We start from the raw sequence: 24,225 nt of genomic DNA, 5'->3' as shown, positions 1-24,225 counted from the left end.
TTGTCTGAATGTTTAAAAATAATGTATATTATTCTTTTATAATTAGAAAAAACAATAGTTACTTTCATTAAAAAAATTCATGTTACTAAGATCTCATTTGAGATTTCTACCCTGGGCAGCTAAGCAATTTTACAACTGAAAACAGTCCCATGCTCTTTCTCCAAATGCCCTCTGATTCAGGACATTTGAACTTCAGAACAATGTCTTGATGCAAAAATACCGTTTCTTATTATAACCCTGGATGGCTAATGTTTCAACATAATTGATTGTGGTGATCTTCATGAGGGCTCAGGGAAAAGTCGCAAGGATGATAAGGCTCCCTTTGAGAGCCCCCTCTCTCCTCCATCCCCTCTCCTGCTCTCCACCCAGAGTCTCCAGGGCCCTCGCTGCCCACCCAATACCACAGCCCCTCTCCCACCTCAAAGCCTTCATTCTCCCCGACCCACGAACGGAATCTGAACTCCCACTCGCCTTAGGGTGCCTAGTCTCTGCTCGAAAACAATTCAAATTCAATCCAGCCAAACATTTTCACAGGTACGAGGAGACAACCAGCTTCCTCTGCCTGGTTGGTAACTTGCAATTGTCTTTCACTGTCCTGATCCTCAGTGCCTCCGAATGTGACTTACAGGGTCACTGCAGGGGTAGGTAGCTAAGATGAGGTCATAGTGGGGGAGACTGGCCCCTCATCCAGCATGACTGATGTTTTTAGAAAAAGGGAAATTTGGACACAGACACACACACACAGGGGGAAGACTGGAGTTATGTAGCCACAAGCCAAGGCACCACCTGAAGCCAGGAGAGAGGCCTGGATACATGCTTCTCAGAGCCTTCAGAGGGAACATGGCCCTGTGACATCTTGATCTCTGACTTCCAGCCTCTAGAGCTGTGAGACAATACATTTTGGTTGTTTTAAGCCACTCAGTTTGTGATCATTTGTTACAGCAGCCCCAGGAAACTAGTACCCTATGCACAGTTTTTATTCCTATTCTAACACATGTTCTTTCATATATATTCAATAAATGGAATCATATTACACATAGTCTTTCTCTACACCATAAAATGGGCTTTGGGTTCTTTAGAGAAGAGGGGACACGGCCAAGCTGCTTGTACCTTCAGGAAAGAAGTCGGGGGTTACAATAAACTGAGTGCCCTGCAGCTACCATGCGTACCTTTACTTCATCTCGCTTCGTCCTCATACCTTTCAGTGTGGAAACTGAGGCTGAGAGACATTAACTGACCTATCTCAAGACATAGCTCCAAACTGAACCCAGAGCTTTTGATTTCAATCCAAATCCTTCCCATGATATCAGTCAGTGGTGACCAGAAGGTTGGTCCAGGCAGTCCTAGGATAGATCTCTCTAGCACCTGTTCATGTGGTGTGGTGAAGAGGCCCCACCAAGGGACAACTGCATCATTAGGGTGATGGCTGCGTCTCAGCCCTCCCACAAGAGGGCTCTTGGGAACAACCTCAGACCCTGAAACAGTCGCCTCTTCTTTCCTACCGTGCTTGGCCTTGACACTCACAGTCATCACGATGATGGGGCTGATTATGATTCTGGCTTTCTTTCACCAAGCACTTACTATGTGGTGTGCGCTGCCATGAGTTCTTTTGATGTATTTATTTGGTTGCGCTGGGTCTTAGTTGCGGCAGGTGGGCTCCTTAGCTGCAGCTCACGGGCTTCTTAGTCACGCAAACTCTTAGTTGCGGCATGCATGTGGAATCTAGTTCCCTGACCAGGGATCGAACCCAGGCCCCCTGCATTGGGAGCGTGGAGTCTTAACCACTGTGCCACCAGGGAAGTCCCCTGCCATAAGTTCTTAAAATGCATGATCTCATTCCCTGGCAAGTGGTAGAGTTTTAGGAGAGCTGTCTCTAAAACGAACTTTCTTATTCGGTGCATTCTGCTACATCTGGAGCACTAAAGAGTTCGGGAATGGCAGTCTAGTAAACTGAGACTCAGTTTGTTCTCCGGACAAGATGTAACAGCTAACATCTGGGAAAAACCCCACCAATATTTCCAGCTGGCTTCTGTCATCCCACTAGATCAGCTGATTGTTTCCAAAACCGTTAGCTCATCTAATGGGGGAGGGGTGTGCCATGCTAATGAGTGTGAATGGCTCTCTTCAATAAGGGGCCCAGAAAAATGCATAATTCCTCCTGCCCTCATTTTCCACACTGTTCCCTGGAGTGCCCCCTCCTGCATGAATGACTCTGTTCCATGAAGCTAAAAGGGACCCCACTGGAATAGTCACTTACGGTGTTGATATTAGAATACATTTTGGTGTTGTCACCATTCACTTATTAAATAGATGCTTCTTGTGGCTTACTGGGTGCCAGCTGCTCTGCTGGGTACTGGGAGTACAAAGGCTTCCTTGGTGGCACAGTACAAAGGCTTCCTTGGTGCCGATGCAGGGGACATGGGTTGGAGCCCTGGTCCGGGAGGATCCCACATGCCACGGAGCAAATAAGCCCGTGTGCCACAACTACTGAGCCTGTGAGCCACAACTACTGAGCCCGTGGGCCACAACTACTGAAGCCCACACGCCTAGAGCCCCTGCTCCACAACAAGAGAAGCCACCGCAATGAGAAGCCTGCGCGTAGTAACGAAGACCCAACGCAGCCAAAAATAAATAAATAAAATACGTTATAAAAAGAAAGAAACTGAAAGCAGGATCTCAAAGAGGTATTTGCAAAAAAAAAAAAAAAAAAAAAGAGTCATTCAGATCTTGTTCCAGTGGTAGCAAACCAGCCTGGGATAGGATGGTGGGCGCACAAAGCCTCCGGACCAGAATCCTGACTTTGTCCTTGTACAAAGGCCATTCACGGGGCAGAGCCAGGTGATGTTTTTTATCACCCGTAACCCAAACTGCCTCTTCATTGGGATCAGGCCAACTCCAGTCACTGGCAACCATAATAGGATGGTTTTTGTGACAATCATGAGGACGTGTCTTAGAGCTTTCTATCCATGATCAAATTACAAAAAAAGGACACTCTCCTTTTCTGTTTGGATATCCCCTTCCTTTCACCTCTCCAAATCCTCCCAGCACTTTGAAACCCAACTCAGCTCCAATCCCCTCCATACAGCCTTCCCTGCAGTCTGCCATCAATCTGACTCTGCTCTGTGCCCATTTACACTTAGGGTTTAGCCCCAGTTAACTGCGCTCTGGTACTGTTCTTTATTTCTTGTGAGGAAATGGAGAGACAGGCCCTCCTGTCCATCTAAAAGGCTAGAGCTAATGACCAGTGCAAAATCGCCTTCTTTATCAACCTTTTCCCAAGTTCCTTCCACCGCTGCCTTGCTCCTTCTTTTCCCATACAGTTTCCTCACTTCTTTTTTGGCCCCCTTCTCCTCTTAACTTAGCAAAGCAAATCGAGATGTTCAAAAAGGTTTTGCTGCCAGGTTTTACTGGCAAACAGGATAAATATAACAACCTGGGAAAAGAATGCAAATTTACAAGAACCTTCAAAAGGATTATAGCCAGGCTATCCCTGTTCTTCACTGAAATTTAAATGAAGCCAACGTTTAATCCTTCTTAGGCTCTCAAGCTAGCTGTCCCTTTAAATGTGGCTTCTGGAATCCATTTCTCCCATCGTTCTCTCACCACTCTCTCCAGATCCCGAAATGTTTTCTGTGAGTCTCAGATGCTAAAGGATGGGTAATTCAAGTTCCCTCACTTTTATCAGAAGTGGTGTCGTAGTTCTCAAGGTCCCTCTGCTTCGTGTGAATATACGTTCATCCCTGGTGCTCAACCAGCAGATAATAAGCTGTTTGAAAGTAGGAACTCGATTTTCAATATCTTTTTTAACATCTCACACAATGCTGTACATTTAAGTCTCTCCTTTCTTTCCCAACTAATCAAACTCCTACCCATCATTCACGACCCCAGCTCAAAAACCATCTTCTAGGGGGCTTCCCTGGTGGCGCAGTGGTTGAGAGTCCGCCTGCCGATGCAGGGGACACGGGTTCGTGCCCCGGTCCGGGAGGATGCCACACGCCGCGGAGCGGCTGGGCCCGTGAGCCATGGCCGCTGAGCCTGCGCGTCCGGAGCCTGTGCTCCGCAACGGGAGAGGCCACAACAGTGAGAGGCCCGCGGACCGCAACAACAACAACAAAAAAACAAAAACCATCTTCTCCTTAATCTCCCGCTCACTACCCTTTCCCCTTCCCCTTCCAAATCTCCAGGCGGAATTAACTGCCTTCTCCTGTCCCGTCCCTCATCTGTTTATTCACATGGCAAATATGGCACTTATTCCACTTTTTTATATTGTTTGTACAAACATTAGGTTGGAGTAAAATCATCCTCTCTTCCAGTCGTCTGTGAGCTCCCTGCAGCCTGTTTCAAGTGTATCCACAGCCCTTGGCACAGCCTGTGAGTTACAGGAGGTGCCCAAGGCATGCTTGTCCAGTGGAATATTTCAGTTGCATCCTACAGAGTCATGAGATGCTGTTTGTCCTTCACGTGCCAGAGGAGACACAAATGCACTCAGGAATGAGAGCCACCTTTGCTGTCCTCATACTTCCTGTGGCCCACACCACAGACATTCCACCACCATCCTCACCACCATCACCATCACACCATCCAGAAAAGCCCCGAGGTCTGTGTACCCCAACCGAAGCAAGGAGTTCAGAGAACCAGAGGAGCTTGGAGAAGTTACCCATAATGTATACAAGCAGAAATCACTTGAGGAACTACCTGCATTTTGATTTAATCTTCCTGTTGGAAGATAACTTTGCTCTCTTGGGTTTTTACAAGAGAGCTCTCTTCACAGCACCCTGGGGGAACTGGCCTCAGGGAAATGGCACACACATGCTGATTCTCTGACTGCTGCTGCTGCTGTGAGTGATAAACCTGTTCTCCAGCTCTGACCCAGGAGTCTCACGTCTCCTGCCCACATCCATGAACTGTGGCAAGAGCATGTGTTAGCTTGTACACAGGCAAAAATCTCAACGCTCTTGTGGTTCCTGACACCCCTCAGCAGGGTCTTCTGGCCTTAAGGTGCCCTGACTTCCCCTCTAAACATCTTCATATTCCCAACAAGCTAGAGGGGTGGAACCCTGCCTGACTGTGTGGAGGACAAATATTCATCAGTGATAAGCTGCAAATACGTGTACAGGAAGCCAGTGTGAGAGGTGATAATCACACCCTCAAAACAAACTGAGGTATGTGGTGATATTCACATGAAAGATGTGAACCAGGACACATGATCCTGCTGTCAAGACCAGGCACAGTCATTTTGGAGTTTATTACAAGGGACTAAAAGGGAGAAGGGAGCAGTCATGTGTCCCAGTGACTGGAAAGTCCCTGTTTCTTGATCTGAACATTTCAAAGAGTATTTAGCTTTTGTAACAGTGACTGGGCACTGCTCAAAAGTAGGGGACTATCTTCTTTTTTTCTTTTTTAATATTTATTTATTTATTTTGGCTGCGCCGGGTCTTAGTTGCGGCACTCAGGATTTTCGTTGCAGCATGTGGACTCTTAGTTGCGGCATGCATGTGGGATCTAGTTCCTCAACCAGGGATCAAACCCAGGCCCCCTGCATTGGGAGTGCAGAGTCCTACCCACTGGACCAACATGGAAGTCCCAGTAGGGGACTATTTTAATGAGGTTTTCCAGAAGTTTCTTGTTCCCTGTGGTTTTATTCAAGCAGGCGACTCATTTATTTATTAACCTAGTTAGTTCAAAAGGGATTTAAGGCAGCTTGCACGGGTCTATAGAATTCAAGATTGCATAACTTAAAAGAAAGAAAAACAAGGGTGGGAGCATAAAACGAAGCCAGAAATGAGGCTCAAAATTTATAACATAATTACATCCATCGTGTACACACGAAATATTTGGTTCTAAGCATTTTAGCAGCCAAAGAGAAAAGTGGAACCTGACCATTTGCACAATCTAAAGTGCCTATTAGATTAAAAAAGGGAAACATTTGCACCCCAGAGCTGGCTTGAAGGAGAGATGTGACAGTCACCACAGGAAAGTACGAAGCCCTACCAGGACCCTTATCCCCTCCAGAACAAAAACCTTAAGCCACTGGGGACAAGCAGCAAATCCTGTCCCTCCTCCCCTCCCCCCTGAGCAAAGTGAGACTCCACGTGGCTGGAGATAGGGAAAAGAAAAAACCCAATCTTCCTGGAGAAGATGCAGGAAACAGGCATGGGTCCAGACCATTCAAGGCTTCCTATTGCTGGGGAAGGGGCAGGACAACTGAGAAGATGGAAAGGGACTAATCTGTTGACTTGACACAGCCTAGGAAAGAATCAGTGAACTTAAAGAGAGGTCAATAGAAATGAATGAAACTGTAACAGAGACAAAAAGAATGACTACAGGAAAAAGAACAGAGCATCCAAGAACAGTGGAACAATATCAAACAATGTAACATACATGTAATTGGAATCCCAGAAGTATGAGAGAGAGAGGGCAGAGCAAAAGAATCATCGGAAGAGATAACACACAAAAAGTTTCCCAAAATAATAAAAGACATCAGACCACGAGTCCAAGAAGCTCAGAGAACCCCAAGCAGCATGTGAATGCATACACTTCTCTCCATTTCTTCTGCTTCTCTCCAAGTTCAAGTGCCCATATTTATAGTCCAAGTGACTCTCATAGCCTAGGAAGTGGTCTTCCTTCCCCTACTCTTGTCCCCCTACCACACATTTTCCAACTGCAGTCAGAAAGATCTGTTAAAAAATAGGGGACTTCCCTGGTTGCACAGTGGTTAAGACTCCGCGCTCCCAATGCTGGGGGCCCAGGTTCTATCCCTGGTCAGGGAACTAGATTCCACATGTATGCTGCAACGAAGAGTTTGTGTGCCACAACTAAGGAGCCCACGTGCCACAACTAAGACCCAGTGCAACCAAATAAATAAATTTAAAAAATATATATATTTAAAAAATTAAACATCACTCCCCAGTTTAAAGTCCTCTAGTCACCTCTCTTTGCATTTACCATAAAATCCCATCTGTTCTCTGTGGGCTGCCAGGCCCTGCGTCCTCTGGACCCTGCCTGTGTCTCTGCTCCTGTACCTTATCCACCTTTTTCATTGTACTCCAAAGGCACGTTTCTGTCCTTCAAACACAGTGGGTGTCCCCCAACTCTCGTTCTCGGTTCTTGCTCTCCCTGTGAAGCGAGCTGCCTTCAGAACTGTGCTGGGCTGGTTACTTCTCAGCCAATCTTCAAGTCTTGCTTTTCCAACCTTCCCCCGAAGAAGTCTGTCTAACTGCTTTTTATCACATTATTTTACTTCCATCGTACTACTTATTACTATCAGAAATTCTCCAATTTATTTACTTGTTTATGCACATGTTGATTTTCTCTCTCCTGTGACTAGATCTCTGTTCTTTGAGGGAAAAGAACATGCCCTTCCATGGCCTTGGTGCTTACAGTGGTGCCTGGTAGGATACCGGCACTGAAGATTTAAGTGTTGACTGAATAAGGAATTAGGTCGATTGAAGAATAAATACTCATTAGCGGCATAAGCTCAGGGAAACGACTTACAGGTCAAGAGGCATCATCAGTTTTTTTTTTTTTTTTTTTTTTTTTTTGTGGTACGCGGGCCTCTCACTCTTGTGGCCTCTCCCGTTGCGGAGCACAGGCTCCGGACGCACAGGCTCAGGGGCCATGGCTCACGGGCCCAGCAGCTCCGCGGCATGTGGGATCCTCCCGGACCAGGGCACGAACCCGTGCCCCCTGCATCGTCAGGCGGACTCTCAACCACTTGCGCCACCAGGGAAGCCCCTATCAGTTTTTAAGTTATCCCCAGTGAGTGCTAGAGCTGACTTTTAGTCATGTGGGTACACAGCTCAGCTGATAGGTAGCCAGACATTTGGTAACACGTTATTTATGGAGTGATGTAAGCCACAACTCTCTGCTTTAAAGAGGACTGTCATTGATGATTATTCATATTTTATTGGTTTCTTGGTTTTATAGATATCACCCAGAATCAAATGATAAGGAAGAATTGGGACATTGGATAAGTACAAATATTTGCCAAAATTTCCTAACACAACCTTGACCTATTTTTTTTAAACTATGCACAGTCTGGATAGACTTTTCAGATGACATGTGACCAAGGCCCAGACCCTCCTGCTGGAGGGGTCCAGATTCCAGTCTGTTACATCTGTCATTTAGACCCCTTCCAACTCCCTCACCTGTTTCTGTCCCTTGTGGATCCTTGCCTACTCTTCCCTGAAAACCACTTCTTCCCTCTGCAGCCACATGAAAAATGAAGAGACAGAGCTATGTGATCTTTTAGGTTCCCTCCAGCACTCAAGTTCTTTTACCCTATTTGCTCCAAACAGGATGGACTGTGTCCTACTCATCCTTTCATCTCCCTTTTCTGCTGCCCATATCAGTTGAATAAGGGAGGGGTTGTTGCCACACTCTCTGTCCCCACCTTCTGGTCTAGGTGTCCACTAACCCTATATTTTTTCCATACCTCATTACTCTTTAGGGAATGCTCTAGGCACCTGTTTTTGTTCAGATACACAGAGCATTCTGTTATTTTTATAGTTCATCAAAATGTACAAGGGAGGCATCGATCATGTTTTTACAGAATCATTTCACAAACTGCTGTGTAACTGTAGCAAGCCCCTCGGCCTCACGTTCCTCATCTGCCGAAGGAGGATGCTGGGATTTATGATCTCTGTTAGGAAACAGGCTACCCTAGGAAGGGGAAATGCCAAGCAGGGAGGGGTGAATTCGTGAGAGCCCCGCAGTATCTGCCTGCTTCTCTCCTGCTCCTTTAGGCCTCACGGCTCTGAGAGTTCCAATCTCCTCCACCCTCTGGCCAGGAGCTTTAAAACTGCCTGAAGAGCAGACAGAGCACCGACTTTGCTTCTTTATAGAACGACGAAGACACAAACCCAGAGGAAACCCAGAGATACGAACAGCAGTATATACGTTTCTGTTCAAACCCAGGGAAGCAGCAAAGAACATCTGTCCAGAACTCCCTTCTCATGAGTCACCTACGCTCTGGCCCAGGAGGGCTCAGACAGCACCACCACCCCTCAGAGGTTCCTGCCCATCTCTGGGTCAGGTGGTCTTTGAGCACCATACTGCCTCCCAGCACCCAGAATTTGGTGAACCTGAAGATTCCCAGAGTAATTAAGACCCCGGGACCCCCTAGAGTCCACTTCACACTGCTGTAGATGACTGGCACAGTTACAGTGCTGGGTCCAGCGCCCTGGAGCCCCCAAAGCATTCCCGTCAAGGTTTCTCAAACTTTAACGTCCATCTGAATCAACTAGGGATCTTGCTAAATTCAAATCACGAGTCGGTAGGACTGTGGCAGGTCTCAAGAGTCTGCATTTGCAGCGACCTCCCACCACTGCTGCTGTTGCTCTTCGGACCACACTTTGAGTCACCAGGTCCTAGTCTAGAAGTCGGCACTTTTATTTTTATTTTTTTCCCCGTAAAGAACCAGACAGTAAATATTTTCGGCTTTGCAGGCTGCCGATCTCTGGTCACAACTACTCAACTCTACCAAAAGCAACCATAGCCAAAAGCAGCCATGGGCAAAATGTAAACAAAGAAGGATGGCTGTGTTCCAGTAAAACTTTATTTACAGAAACAGGCGGTGTGCCAGCTTGTTGACCCCTCTAAGCAGTCTCAGAGATTGAGAGATCCCTCTCCTCTAGAAGAGTCCATTTCATTGACATCCACAAGTAAGGTCCCATCCACCAAGAATCTCGACCCAGATAAAGGACCTCCCACTGCAGGCTAAAAATAGAACAGCTTAGCCATGGAGTGACCACCAGAGCGTACACTAGGAAACACATTCTTCAGTAGTAACATGGGGTTGTCCTTTCACAATCTCTAAGGTCCTCCTCAATTCTGAATCCTGATACTCCATAAATAATCTTCAAAGAGAAAAGCAATTCAAGTTATGGGTTCTTGCCTTCTGTCCAACCCATTTTTTGCTTTCCAGATGTGTGGAATGATGCGGAAAGCATGTACTTCAAAGCTTGTAACATAGGGGTTCTTTCTTTTTTTTTTTTTGCGATACGCGGGCCTCTCACTGTTGTGGCCTCTCCCGTTGTGGAGCACAGGCTCCGGACGTGCAGGCTCAGCGGCCATGGCTCACGGGCCCAGCCGCTCTGCGGCATGTGGGATCTTCCTGGACCGGGGCACGAACCCGTGTCCCCTGCATCGGCAGGCGGACTCTCAACCACTGCGCCACCAGGGAAGCCCCATAGGGGTTCTTTCTAATAGTTGTTCCTGAATTACTGAGCTCCTTGGAATTAAATCCAAGCACAAGGCAGGCTACAGCCCCAGTGGCTTTAAAGACAGTGGTGATGTTAACACAGAGGGTGGTTTCAGAAGACGCAGCAGCCTCTACTTATTGGAGTCAGCTCACGTTTCCAGGGGTCTAAGCAGACTTACCATTGGTTCTCAGTCAGTCTGGGGCAGATGGAACAGAAGCCAGCCTATGCACTTCATTTCCCAGAGCTTCAGAGTTGGTGAAGGATTCAACATCTCAAAAAATCCAGGCTTCCACTCAGATTGTGCATATTTCCATGCCACATGCTCTGAGGGTCCTGATGGATTTGTTCAGCAACTCGCGGCTTGCAGCTATTAGCCACAGAGATGGAGACTTCGGACCTCCCAGAAGATTTTTGCCAAACATTTCTCTCTACCTAACCCTCTTTTTCCTTGTTCAAACCCCACTCAAAAGTGCCTTAGGGCCTTCCCTGGCGGCGCAGTGATTACGAATCCGCCTGCCAATGCAGGGCACACGGGTTCGAGCCCTGGTCTGGGAAGATCCCACATTCCGAGGAGCAACTAAGCCCACAACTACTGAGCCTGCACTCTAGAGCCTGCAAGACACCACTACTGAGCCCACGTGCCACAGCTACTGAAGCCCGTGCTCCTAGAGCCCGTGCTCCACAACAAGAGAAGCCACCACAATGAGAAGCCCACGCACCCCTGCTCGACGCAACTAGAGACAGCCTGTGTGCAGCAATGAAGATCCAATGCTGTCAAAAATAAAAATAAAGAAATAAAAAAATTTTTTTTCAAGTGCCTTAGATGGGCCCTGAAGGCTTGGTCTTTTCAGGGGCCTTAAAATCCAAAAGGGGCTATTTAGGCACTAGTTATGCCTATTAAACCAGTTTTTGAGGGAAGGCAGATCACTAACTGGTAGTTAAAAATATAAAAACCTAGGGCTTCCCTGGTGGTGCAGTGGTTGAGAGTCCACCTGCCGATGCAGGGGACGCGGGTTCGTGCCCCGGTCCGGGAGAATCCCACGTGCTGCGGAGTGGCTGGGCCCGTGAGCCACGGCCGCTGAGCCTGCGTGTCTGGAGCCTGTGCTCTGCAACGGGAGAGGCCACAGCAGTGAGAGGCCCGCGTACCACAAAAAAATAAATAAATAAAATAAAATAAAATAAAAATCTAGATACTTGTGATCCTCTTTTAAAAAATAGTTCTAACAATAATGTAATGAAAGTAGCAAGCAGTTATTACTAGAAACAAGGCAATCCACCTTATTGTTTTCCCCAATGGTCCCTGTTTACATGAATTTTTAATTTTTTATATAATTTTGCTGTTGGGAGAAAAAATAGGTATAAACGTTTTGGAAGGCAATTTGGCAACGTTAATCAGATGTCTGGAAGACAGTTCTCCTTTGATACAGCAACTCCATATTTAGAAACTTAACCTGAAGAGATCATTAAGAATAAAGGCATAGATTTAACTTGAAAAATGTTCGTAACAGCAAAAGACTGAAAACATCTAGATGAAGTCCAGCATCAGGGTGTGGATCAAGTAAAATAATAAATCCTTACAATGGAATGGCATGCAGCCATCCAAAATGATGTTCATTAATTGACAGGAAAGATATGTGTACTGTATTATTAGAGGAAAAAAAGAAGGACAGTTACAAAATAAATATACAATAGAATTCTAGAAGAAAAAACTCCAAAATGTTAGAAATGTTTTTTCTCTGCAAACTGGAATTTGGGGTTGATATTTAATTTCTACATCTCTACCACTGTAATTCTAATTCTTAATAAAGAGCATCTATTCCCTGTGTTATAATCTACTACAGATATTCGAATATGTATACTTATGATCGTATACAGTTATGATTACACGTTCTGCTTTGGGCATTTATGTGTTATCTCTTTTAATGGAGGAAGTCTTTCCTCTGAGGCTTTAAAGGCTAAAAGCCTTTCTTTATCTCTTTGATAAAATAAGGTAGGACCAGGCTTCTGAAAAGCCAAGTGTCCTTTGGCAGATCCTTGGGGTATGGGAGTAACCTGAAGTCCTGGCTTTCCCGTGATTTCTAGACCTCACTATCTCCTTTGCGCGTATGAAGTGCTGACTCATTGGGAACAGTAATCCTGGGGTACAATGAGATTTTTGTTTTGATTCTATTCTATTGTCCATAGTTCTCAAAAGACTTGTGAGGAAGGGCTGATCCAGCCGTCCCTTCCTCAGTTCAAGAATCAACTTTTAACCATTTTTAATTCAGAGTCCTGCACCCAGCAGGAATTACAGTGGTTGCTGACATTCTGTGACATGTCACACTAGGAAGAGTACATCCTGCAGTGACCCTCTCCTTCTGGTTTCAGGAAAATTGGAATTCCACAATCAATAGGCAAAGGACAAAAGCACTCATGGAAAGCTTCCCTTCCCTGTCCTATCTTTCACAACGTATAGTTTCTTCACATCAGAAGTTGACTGAAATTATAAATCCTCTTCCAGGAGAATCATCTAAAAATGTGTTTGGCCAAGACCTAAAGTGTTTACACTGTTGTTTTTTCTTTTAACTTTTTATTTTATATTGGAGTATAGCTAATTAACAATGTTGTGATAGTTTCAGGTGCACAGGGAAGGGACTCAGCCATACATATACATGTATCCATTCTCCCCCAAACTCCCCTCCCATCCAGGCTGCCACATAACATTGAGCAGAGTTCCCTGTGCTGTACAGTAGGTCCTTGTTGGTTATCCATTTTAAATATAGCAGTGCGTTTACACTTTTTTTGAAAAGTGATAATCAATCTTGTTTCAAAGTAGATTTCAGTGTCACTTACATGTCTCTCTCCCTAAGAATCACTAATTAGATGGCAAGCTCCAGTCATGCTAGAGAGGAATTAAAGCCTTGTTTAAGGCTTCTCCAGTCATAGGGATGTTAGGGAAATATTTCTGTCCTGATTCTCATTCTGGTAGTGTACCGAGCTTTGTCATGGCTCCTGGGATTTTTAGACGACAACGATGACAAAAACAACAAAATCCAGAGACTTTTAAGTTTTACTAAAGAACTTAAACTGCCCTGGTGGGAGTGTGAAATTGAGTGCTCTAGTTTATCTTTCAAAAGTAGTCACCTTCACAGCTCACAATGGTGGTCTAGACGCCTGCCCACAAAGCAAGACCAATCGGTCCATCAAGGCTCCCTCTGTTATCTTTTGATCTCCAGCCCCTAGTTGAGATGCTCATAAGAAGCACTGAATGATTTTCCTTTCTGTAGAAAAACAGCACCTGCTGAAAGAGAACAGCAGAACTTCTTCTCATTCTTGAAAACAGCTTTTCACAAAAGTATCTCAGAGAATTCCTTCTGGACTTAGGAGGATGTCCTAGTTCCCTGAAGACGTGGCATTAAATTGAGACATTTAGATTCTGCATAGCTGTGTTTCCCACAGATAATTGTCCCCCTCTATTGAGCAAATATCACATATTCTTTCCAGATTTCCTCAGATAGAAATGTTATAAAACTGCTGTGGACACCAAATCAAGGATGACCAATGTTGTCCCTGCATGATCTTGGTTCTTAAAACCATTTGGTCATTATCCAACTCACTTTTCCAGGTAAGAGGCTTAATCTCTTTTAAGACTGCAAACTCATCTCAACTCGTTTTGGTTTCCACTCTTCACTAAGTCTAAAAGTTTGGGTGGCAACACCCAGAATTAGTTCTAGCCTTCTAGGCTGTGAAAATTTACCAGCTCCGAAAATCTGAATGTAAAACCTTGTCTTGGTAATTGATCACAGCCTCTTTGCCAAAGAGTTCTTTATGTGTAAAATGACTCTCTTCACTTGAAAGATGAAATAAGCAAGGAAGCTACAATTACCCTGAAGCAATATGCAACAAAATGTCATAGGAATGATAACTCACTCAGCAGATGTTCTCATTTAGCTCCAAGCTATTTTAGGACTCAACATAAACACTACCAGCTCATGTGTTCTCCAGGTTACCAAGTCACTGAGGTCAAATAAGTACCCTTTGCTGCTGCCCTATAGCTTTCTGCAAGTTTGGTGGTGTTAAGTATTAGCACTATAATAATAATAATGATAAATAAAATATATTGGTTACTGTGAGTTGGGTACTGTGCTAGAGGCTAAACATACAGCATTATACTTACTCCCAACAACAATTATCTGAGTTAGATATTATTCAGTGGACTTCAAACTGTGCCTAAACGCTTACAGCAAGTAAATTACAAATGCTGAGATTTGGATCCAGGTCTGTGTAACTTACAACAGGGTTTCTCTCAGAGGCACTGTTGATATTTTTCTGGGTTATTGTTTTGCAGTTTTTCTGTGCCCTGTAGGCTGTTTAGCAGCCTCCTTGGCCTCTACCCCTAGATGCCAGTAGCAACTCCTAAGTGGGCTAACCAAAGTTGTCTCCAGACATTGGCAATGTCCTGGAGGGGGAGTGAAACTGTTCCCAAATGAGAACTACTGCTCTAGAATTAGGGATTTGACTCCAGATCGCCCTTTTCTGAACTACTATGCAAATTTCCCTTTCCGAGGTGGATTTCTGAAGTGTTCCTCATTTGTTCTTTCCTAATTTTTTTGTTTGAAAATGTTGAGTTACAGTAACAACAGGCATGTTGTAGCAGAAATTATACAGTAACTGTATGTAATAAATCTATAGTATGAATGGTTGGTCCCTTCTTCTCCTCCCATCTATGCTCCCCTTTTTGTCCATTTCCAGTTGGACGATATGAGAGGACCACGGCAAGTTGCCTTATTTTCCCATGTCTTTCCTCCTCAAAAAGTCAGAATACATACTTCCTGTTGGGCTATTTGGAGATCTCCTGCCTCTTTGTGGGGTAAGAGTTTACTGGAAAGAGGATACTGAATGATAAGCGTCCAAATTTGCAGTTGGAGTCCTTGAACAAGGGACCCGGATCACTGACCTCGGCAGTGAGTCCAGTTGCACGGCCTGGCTTTTGAGTAGGAAATTAAGGTGAATGTTAGAAAAGCTGACCCCACTCTTGCTTTGGGGTCTGATCGAGGGCCTGACCTGATTTTGAAGGCTTCTCTCCTTCTGTGTCGGCTATGAGGATACACTGGCCACCACAAGTGTGTGCGAGTTGCCTGTAGCGGCTGTTCCTTCCCACTTGGGAGGTGGCACCTGCAGGCAAGTCCCTGGAAAGATGGCCCGCAGCAGCCTGCAGATGAGTGTGCCTGGCTGTCTTACTAAGTGCTTACTCTACCACACTCCTGCCACCTGGAGTCCCAGTAAGAGAAGGTCTCTCAGTGGGGAATGATGTTCCCTTCTTAACAGGGCACACGCCCAAAGTCTCAAATAAGGCGCATGAAGAATTACATCTTCCCTTTAAGCTGAGAGGCATTCTGGGGTTAGAAAGTGCCGGAGACTAGCTGAGAGAGTAGGAAACTTTCTGCTCTAGAAGCTGATGGGAATTCTGCTCTAAGGGAGATAGTGTATCCCTTCACTGAGGGTTGGGATAGAATCCTTCCTGCCTTCAGAGAAGATTAACCAAGCACGGGTGGCATCAGACATTTTCCTGCAAGCAGGTGGTAACACTTGTACTTTAAAAAAAAGAAAAAAGAAAAGAAAAAGATATGTGAACTTTTTGGAGGGAGGAAGGGGGTCCTAGGTGTCATAAACCCAGAGGGGCCATCAAGGTAATTTATTAGTCAATTTTGGGAGTGAACGAGTCCTGCTTCTGCATTCTAGACGACTTTTGGGTGGAATCATAAAGCCTCAGGCGGGAGGGGACCTAGGGGGTCGTCCTTCCATGCCCTTCCCATCTCCAACACTCAGCTCAGAGTACTTGGAGCTTATTTAACGAAGGGGAGCGCACTTTTCTTTGCGTCTGTGCCCCATGCCCTGCCCAGCGGGCGCTCACCTTGTGCTGTTTCCACATGGCCCCCAGCGGCTTCACCTCGTGCTTGCCGTGCCGGCCCTCCTCCAGGCACAGATAGCACACCGGGGCTCGGCAGCTCACGCAGTACATGCTGTAGTTCTCCATTTCGTGGTCAGGGCACGTAGGGTACTTGCGGGCCGCGCCGCCCACCGCCGCTCCGGCGCCGGTGGCACCCGGGCTCTTGCAGCTTCCGCCTGCGCTGGGGGCGCCCTGGGCGGCGCCTGGAGACGCAGAGGCGGCCTCGGCGGGCGCGTGCGGCGGCGGCGGCGGCGGCGGCACCAGGCGGTGCTTGGCGAAGGGTCCCCGGGATGGATGGCACTTGAGCTGGCAGGCAGCGCAGTAGAGCACGTCGCACTGCTCGCAGAGCGTGGCGGCAGGCTCGGGCGGGGTGCGGTCGCACAACTGGCACACGGCCACGGCAGCGACTGCGGACGCCCCCTGCGCGGCCCCGCGGCCCTGCTGATGGCGCTGCACGATAGCCTCGAGCAGTCGGTTGCGCCGGAAGCCGCGCAGGCCGCGGTGGTCCAGGGAGGCGCTGCGGTGGCACTGCGGGCACGTGATGGAGGCCGAGGGCAGCGAGCAGCAGGCGGCGCCCCGGGCGGCGGCGGCCGAGGAGCCGGGCGGCGCGGGCACCGTGGGCAGCACGCGAACCCCGTTGGGGGACTTGAGGCTCGGGGTGTAAGAGCCGTAACCGCTGTCTGTCTCACTGTACAAGCTCAGCTTGTCCGCGTGGTCGCCGCCGCCGCCGCCGCCGCCGCAGGCCGGGCCAGCCGGCGTCTCGTGGTCCGGAGGGGCCGCGGCGGCGGCGGCGGCGGCGCCGGCGGGCAGCCCTGAGCCCCGGGAGTGCAGGAGCGGAGGGGGCAGGTGCTGCTCGCCGTCCGGGGTCTGCACCGCGATGGTTCGGGCGCAAGGCAGGCAGACGTTGTGGGAACATGGCAAAATGATGGGCTCCCGAAACAGCGAGCCGCACACGGGGCACTTCAGCTCCTCCTCCATCGCTGCGCCGGCGGAGAGAGCGGCTCGGCGCGGAGGGTGGAACGGCCCAAGCCCCGGAGACGGGCAGAGGCGAGCGAGCGTGGCTAGCACCAGTGAGGGGGAGGCGGGCGCGTCACACGGGCACGACTGCTTCGCAAGCCGGGGGCACGCCCCTCTCTCAGTCCTGGGGCCACCGCCCACGGGCGACTGGGGGCAAGAGGACGGAGAGCGGGTCCTCACCTGCTGCCCGCGAGGCTCCTGCACCAGCGGCTGCAACCTGCGGCCGGAGTCCGGAGCTGGTCGGCTGCCCTCGCGGTGGCCTGCGAGATGCTCTAGGGGATGAATCAGCACCAGCGCCGCCGGCGGCGGCTGCGCGCGTCTCCTCTCCACATGAGGACCGGCTGCCGGGCTGAGGTTCGCTGGCTCTCCTGTTTCAGCCCCTCGGGTGCAGTGGGCAGCTGCCCAGGGGCCCCTTTTGCCCTGGCCGGTGGCCACCGCCGGTCCGGGCGATCTGTAGGTGAGAAGGCGGGCGAGCAGGCCTCTTGGCCGCGGGGCTGGGGTCAGCACCACGAGGCGGCGGACAGCGCCCGGGAGCCGACGCTGGAGCCCGAGCTCCGCTCTCGCCGGCCCGGAGACCTTCTCTCGCCTCCCTCTCCGGCCGCAGCCGACGCGGGCCGAACGCGCCCTGGGGCCTTCTTTCTGCGGCCAGCACGGCCCCGCTGCTCCGGTTCGCCGCTGCCGCTCCTGCGGCGCCTGTGACCTTGGCCGCGCGACGCGGCGGCCCGCGGGTGGAGGGCGAGCGCCCGGCTGGCTCGGGAAACCCCTCCGGTCTCCGTGCAGCCGCCGCCTCCTGCCGGCGCCGCGCGCCGAGGAGTTGTAATTTCCAGGGCCGAGAGGAGCGGCAGGGAGGGGGCAAGGAGGGGCGAGGGGGGCCCGCTCGGCGAATGAGGGCTCGCCTCTCGCTGCTAGGGGAGTCCTGGGGCAATTTCAAGGGCTCGCAGAGAGGACCGCTGTTAACAGCAAGCTCTCATCTGGATGGAGGTCGCATCTTGAATTAGCGCAGCGACCTGTCCCGCCCCGCCCCTGCCAGCATCCCTCCCGCCCACTCCCCTGATCCCACCTGCCGCCATAAAAGGGGGACAACAGGGACCTAGAAAGCCGGTTGTTTACAAATGGAGAGGTAGCCCAGTTGACCGTCGCTCCAAAAAATGCAAGCCACAAAATGTCGGACAGCCTGAAGTCAAAGGGTGAGGTTTTACTTGCGGGTTGAACCACAAGCCATCTGGTCTCTTCAGTCGCGAGTGCTCCTCCGCGATCCATGTCAGTCGTCTCTGCAGAGGGAGGACACGACACGGGGTTTTTAAATGGGGCTTCCCGGCGGAACGCGAAAACGGGCCACTTGAGGCCCCTTGGCCCTCGGAGCAGATTCCCCGGGACCCAGGCCTGCTCGGCCGCGGACGGCGCGGCGTGAGGCCGGCGGGAAGGCAGCGAGCGGGGATGTTCGTTTTATGAATGAAAGAGATCTCCACGCTCCGCCACGCCAGCCACGAGGAGAGCCTCCCACCCGCGGCCCTGGCTGCTTGGTGTGCGGGGAAGGATGGGTGGGGAGGCCGCGCGCGCCCAGGGAAGCGCTCGCCGCGCAGCCGGCTCTGCCTACGGATGCTTCACGCCGGCGTGAGACAGACACAGGTTAGGCAATCACTTGCTTAAAAACCACAGGAATATTGAAGTCACGCCCCTCTCTGTTCTCAGGCTCTCCGGCACTCAAACAAAGGCCAGGGAGGCGCCGCAGCGCCGGGCGCGGAGCCGAAGCCCTGGGCAGGCCCGGTGCCTGGGGACGGGGCCGCGCGCAGGGGGACCCCTGGGGAAGAGGCGTGCTGACGCGGCCCTGACAGAACTCTGCGGGTCAGGATCCCGGGTGGGAATCTCAGCCCCTTTACGAACCAGTCCCCCCACCCTGAGCGGTCTGACTACGCTTTCCTAGTCTCTGATCCCGCGTCTGTCAGCGAGGGTTGCAAGATACTTCTGTGTTGAGAACTCAACGAAGTCGTCGTACGTAAACACAGATTGCATACCCGACTTCCTGCTCTAAAATCCTGTGACTCTTCAGTTCAGCTTTGCCCACTGTTGGGCGGCCTGTTTCCAGTTTGTCTTGAAGTTGAAGAGCAGGCCAACCGCGTGCCAGATAGAGCAACACAGAGTTAAAAGAACTGACCGGACTTCTCGTCGTCTGCAGGGAGCTTAGAACAATGATGTAACCAGGCGTCAGTATCCCCAGATGGGGGATGGTGACAACCCCATCCTAATCTGCCTTCTGTAGATAAAGCCACAATGTGCTGCATCCTGCCTGCAATGCTTTGATAAGCCTTCAAGAGAGTTGCTATAGCGTTGCTACACTGCTGAGGGGGGCCGGGGCGGGGGGGACATGGGTGTAGGAAGGTATGTGATTGAATCATTCACAGATGCACTTCTTGTGATGCTAGCAGTGTCATCACTCACCCCAGCCCAACTCAGCCTGCCTGGTGACTACAAAGAAAATAATAACCTCTTATGGTTCTAGCGTGAATAGACATGCCTCACTCCCCACCCCAACCAGTGGTCATGTGTCTGAGAGACCTCCTCTGCTTTGTCATTTTCAGACTGCTTGGTGGGGGGGCTGTGAGGGTGGGGAAGAGCTCCTGGAGGGGTATGGAAATACTCCTGTACAGAAGGACCGACAATTCCAGCAACTCTATCCCTCAGACTGAGCATGATTTTGTTTTCCATGGGGAGGAAGCTCATCTAATACTTCAGAATTCTCCACCTATGCCTTTCCCACCTGCCCCCATCCCATCCCCCCCAATCCCATCCCCCTAAATCATCCCCAATCCCCCTAAATCAGCTTAACCTTGTACCGCACTGTTGCTAAGGCATTGCTCACTGGGGGGGATTGGCATCCTTCAGCTGCTGTGTAGGAGCTGAGGTTACACAGCGATTCCGCGAGTTCACCATAGCCATAATCACTAACAGTTGTCAACATTGTCTATTAAAAGTCCTCTTTCTGTCCCAACTGAGTCATGTACCATATGTATACAGAAAAGCAATCTTACTTCTCTGATCCTCAGTTTTTTTCTATTATAAAATTTAAGGATAGAATTCATTGAACTTTAAATTTCCTTTTAGTTCTAAAAGCCTCTGCATATTAGTTGTTAAGAATGATATAACCTCCTTAATAAAAATGACTCTCATGAAGAAATTTGATCCCAAGATTGAACGGCATATCCATTTTTTTAAGTCATTAGTATTTTATTAAAGTCTGGGCCTCATGCAGATGGTGAGGCAAGTAATAATACTTCCATTGTAGGACTTGACAGTGTGTCCTTGTCTGTTCAGGCTGCTATAACAAAAATGTCATAGACCGGGTGGCTTAAACAACTGAATTTACTTCTCACAGTTCTAGAGGCTGAGAAGTCTGTGATCAGGCACTGGCAGATCTGGTGTCTGGTGAGAACACACTTCCTCGATGCCAGACAGCTGCCTTCTTTATGTATCCTCACATGGAGAAAGGGAAGGCAGAGCAAACTCTCCTGTCTTTCCATACAAGGGCACTAATCCCACTCACAAGGGAGCCACCCATATGACCTAAGGACCTCCCAAAGGCCCCCCTTCCTAATATATTACATCCATGGTTAGGATTTCTATATATGAATTTTGGGGGATGCAGACATTCAGTCCACAGCACAGTGTGAAATTATATTCTTGTATATAATCTCATTTAATCCTCACAACTCTGGAAGATCACCACATTTTCTTAATTTTATGATGTACGTATTTTTACATTTTAATGTTGCTGAAATCAGGACGTATACTACAATTGACACATACTTCTCTCTCCATGCTTACCTTGAAAATTTCTTATTAAATTGATAATGCAGCTTCCAGTCACTTAGAATCATGGAAATATTTTATTATTTCCAATTTACAGACAAGGAAACTGAGATGAGGAAGCTCAAGATCTTACAACTTTTAATGGTGGATCTAGAGCTGGTCTGACTTGAAGTTCAAAACATTTTCCTTTAAACCACAGTTGCTAATGAGGACTTCCCTCACAGTTACTGGTGGACAGTCTAGGGGAGCTCAGGAATTCAGAAGTCCATGCTCCCTTTCTGTAACAGGGAAGAACAAAATCTGACTCCATGTTGGATCTGTTTCTTTTACTTTAACCTTTGCTCTTCATTGCTTTTTGTTACTATAATCACTAAAAGGGTATTGTCTATAGCTATTGGCATACATAATGGCCTGCCTCAGGGAACCCTGCTCCTCCACCTGAATATTAAACTAAAGTGCCTCTGTTCAGCTCACAGGGAGACAATCAGACCCTGTCCACCTGTGGATGCCTGCAGGAAAGAAGAAATTAACATATCCTCTCCCCGAGGGTGGCCATTCCAGGAGATATTTTGCAAGACTAATGGCCTTTTTACTTTACTTCTTCACTTCCTCCCCCTCTCTGTTTTATAAAAGAAACTGGCATCCAGACCCCAATGAGATGGCTCTTTTGAGACACTAGTCTGCCATCTTCTCGGTCTGCCAGCTTTCCGAATAAAATAGTATTCCTTGCCTCAACACCTCATCTCCGATTATTGGCCTGTCATGCGGTGAGCAGAGTGAGCTTGGATTGGGTAACATTTCCTCACCCAGGGCCATTGAACATGCAATTCCAGGGCCATTGAACATGCAATTCTCTGCCTTCCCAGGCTCCCCCACCCTCCAGGTTAGCTGCATCTCTAATAAGCTCCTGGAAGTACCCTGTGTTATTCCTCTGTAGCCCTATCATTGACTGCTATTTTTGTTTATGTATCTCTCTCCTTTAGACAAGAAGCTCCTCAAGGATTGGGATCATGTCTATCTTGTTTCCTGGGTGTATTTCCTCCGCCATTGTCTGGCTCTGACTAAGTTATCCATTTTTGTGGACCAACTGACTGGTTGTCAGTTCAAGAATATCCATCCCCATACACTTCCTTGAAAAATTCTGGTGGAAGTAATTTTTTTTTTTCCTGTAGAAGATGTCAACAGATCCACAGGGAAATTTTCTCTGTTTAATTCTGAGGTTCAAATATGTTATTTAGTTTTTGTTCTTTGGGATGTGTGTGTGTGCACACACGCACACACACCCCTGCACGTCTTCTCTTAACATCCTTTATTTATTCGTGTTTTTTTTTTAGATTTAATTTTATTTATTTTTGGCTGTGTTGGGTCTTTTTTGCTGCACACAGGCTTTCTCTAGTTGCGGTGAGTTGGGGCTACTCTTCATTGCGGTGCGTGGGCTTCTCATTGTGGTGGCTTCTTTTGTTGCAGAACATGGGCTCTAGCTGTGCGGGCTTCAGTAGTTGTGGCACATGGGCTCAGGAGTTGTGGCTCATGGGCTTAGTTGTTCCGTGACATGTGAGATCTTCCCGGACCAAAAATCGAACCCGTGTCCCCTGCGTTGGCCGGCGGATTCTTATCCACTGTGCCACCAGGGAAGTCCCTTTTATTTATTCTTGATCTTCTTACTGTTTAACCTGATTATTCCTACTTGGTTCTTTCCTCCTTGATCACCTCCATCTCTATTCTGAACTACTTAGAGATCTCAGAAAGGTGGCCCTATCTTTAATTTCTAGTGTCGTCCCAGTTACTCCATTTTCCATTGCCTTTTTTCTTTTGAAAGGGAAGCATTTGGACACATCTGAAGAACACATTAATAATTAAAATTCTGTGATGCACTGTCATCAAGGCAGAGAAAAACACTGTGTCATGAGTTACTTTATGCTCTAGCATGGTTTTTATGCTTAAAGTCCCAGAAACACTCAAGACGTAAGATGTTACCTCTCCTCCTCAAAAAGCACAAAGAAGTTAAACAATTTACTCTGGGCAACACAGCAAGTTACAAGTAAAACAATCAATCTACTTTGCCCTTTGAATTTTAAGTGTAAAATAGAATGGAATTTAAAGCTTTATCAGCTAAAAATAGATGCTGTAATCTCAAGCGTAAGAATCCCTGAAACACGTTTTAAAATGAAAGCTTATGATATTTTTCTTTTGAGTTACCTTTTGTTTGTTTATTTGTTTGCTTTTTACAATGGAAGAGGAGTCAGGAAATTTAATAATAAAAATCTACAGCCCAAGAACCATATGGTCTAAAATAATTAGCATTTAACTAGAAGAAAGCAGCCACATCTACCTCTATGCACAGCACACCGCTTCTTTATGGCCAAGTTAATGAGGAACAATGATCACTAGCAACACAAAGCATCCTCTCCAGGGTGTACAACTGGCTTCTTTTCTGGAAGATAGATTCTATAGAGGAAACTTAAAATCCAGCCACTTTCCCCTTCACACATTCTTGATTGGTGCTTAACAGTTTCCTCTGTTAACTTTTTGGATGACAAATAATGACTGTCTCTGTGTCTCTCCCTGCCCCCTCCAATTCTAGACTTTTCTTCTCTATAAATCAGGAGACCTGTTCTTGGAAAGCCTGTCCTTCTTTCACCGCATTCTTTGCAAGCAAAAGGTTTAGAATAAAATCTCAGAAGGAGCAAATTGATTCCAATTTATATATATATCTAGGGTATCTTTATAATGCATGGAAACGAATATTATTACCACAAAAGCAGTTTGAGCTTCAAATATGTCCTTATGGTTACACATTTCAGCCATGAAAATTGTAACAGTACTTTCCATTTTCATGGCACCTTTTCATATATATTCTCTAATCTGATCCTTACAACAACACAGACTGGCCTGGGAGATGGTAAAATGGAAGGAGGGGCCCAGCCCCCATAGTAGGTTCTCACCAGCCATGCTACTACAACTTGACCCCAAACCTAGGCACAATTGTTTAGTCTAAGGGTAGTACCTGACCAGACTAGACCAATCAGAGAATGTTTTCTTCCTGAAATGTAAAACTGAAATCCAGAGAGAGAATCTGGATGGGCCTCTAACACCCAAGTTAAGGAGCCTTGTGGTCCTAGAAAAAGCAATAGAAACAGAGAGTGAAGAATAAAGCAGAATTGCAGAGACAGCAAAGAGAGAGGGCTTCTGAGGGTCCCACATCCTTGCACGCTTCTGAGACCCAGCTATACTCATGCTCTTGGGTTCCATAAAATACCCCTCTACCCT

The 24,225-nt window shown here is 47.9% G+C and overlaps 1 protein-coding gene across 3 annotated transcripts in view; it reads right to left on the bottom strand.

Moving 5' to 3' along the window:
• The window catches only part of TRIM67 (tripartite motif containing 67), a 51,401-nt gene extending 33,669 nt beyond the window's left edge, over positions 1–17,732 (bottom strand). For 2 of the 3 annotated variants that reach the window (XM_060107709.1, XM_060107716.1), the window contains exon 1: positions 16,096–17,732. In XM_060107709.1, coding sequence (XP_059963692.1) covers positions 16,096–17,109 — 1,014 coding nt within the window. In that variant the 5' untranslated portion in view covers positions 17,110–17,732. The remainder of the gene's footprint in view (positions 1–16,095) is intronic. The other variant, XM_060107720.1, reaches the window with a different exon arrangement.
• Between the last annotated feature and the right edge of the window lie 6,493 nt (positions 17,733–24,225).

Source organism: Mesoplodon densirostris, chromosome 1 (assembly GCF_025265405.1).
Source record: "Mesoplodon densirostris isolate mMesDen1 chromosome 1, mMesDen1 primary haplotype, whole genome shotgun sequence".
Lineage (NCBI taxonomy): Eukaryota > Metazoa > Chordata > Mammalia > Artiodactyla > Ziphiidae > Mesoplodon > Mesoplodon densirostris.
Note: the sequence above shows the minus strand (reverse complement) of the source record. Positions and strands in the feature narration are given on the sequence as shown.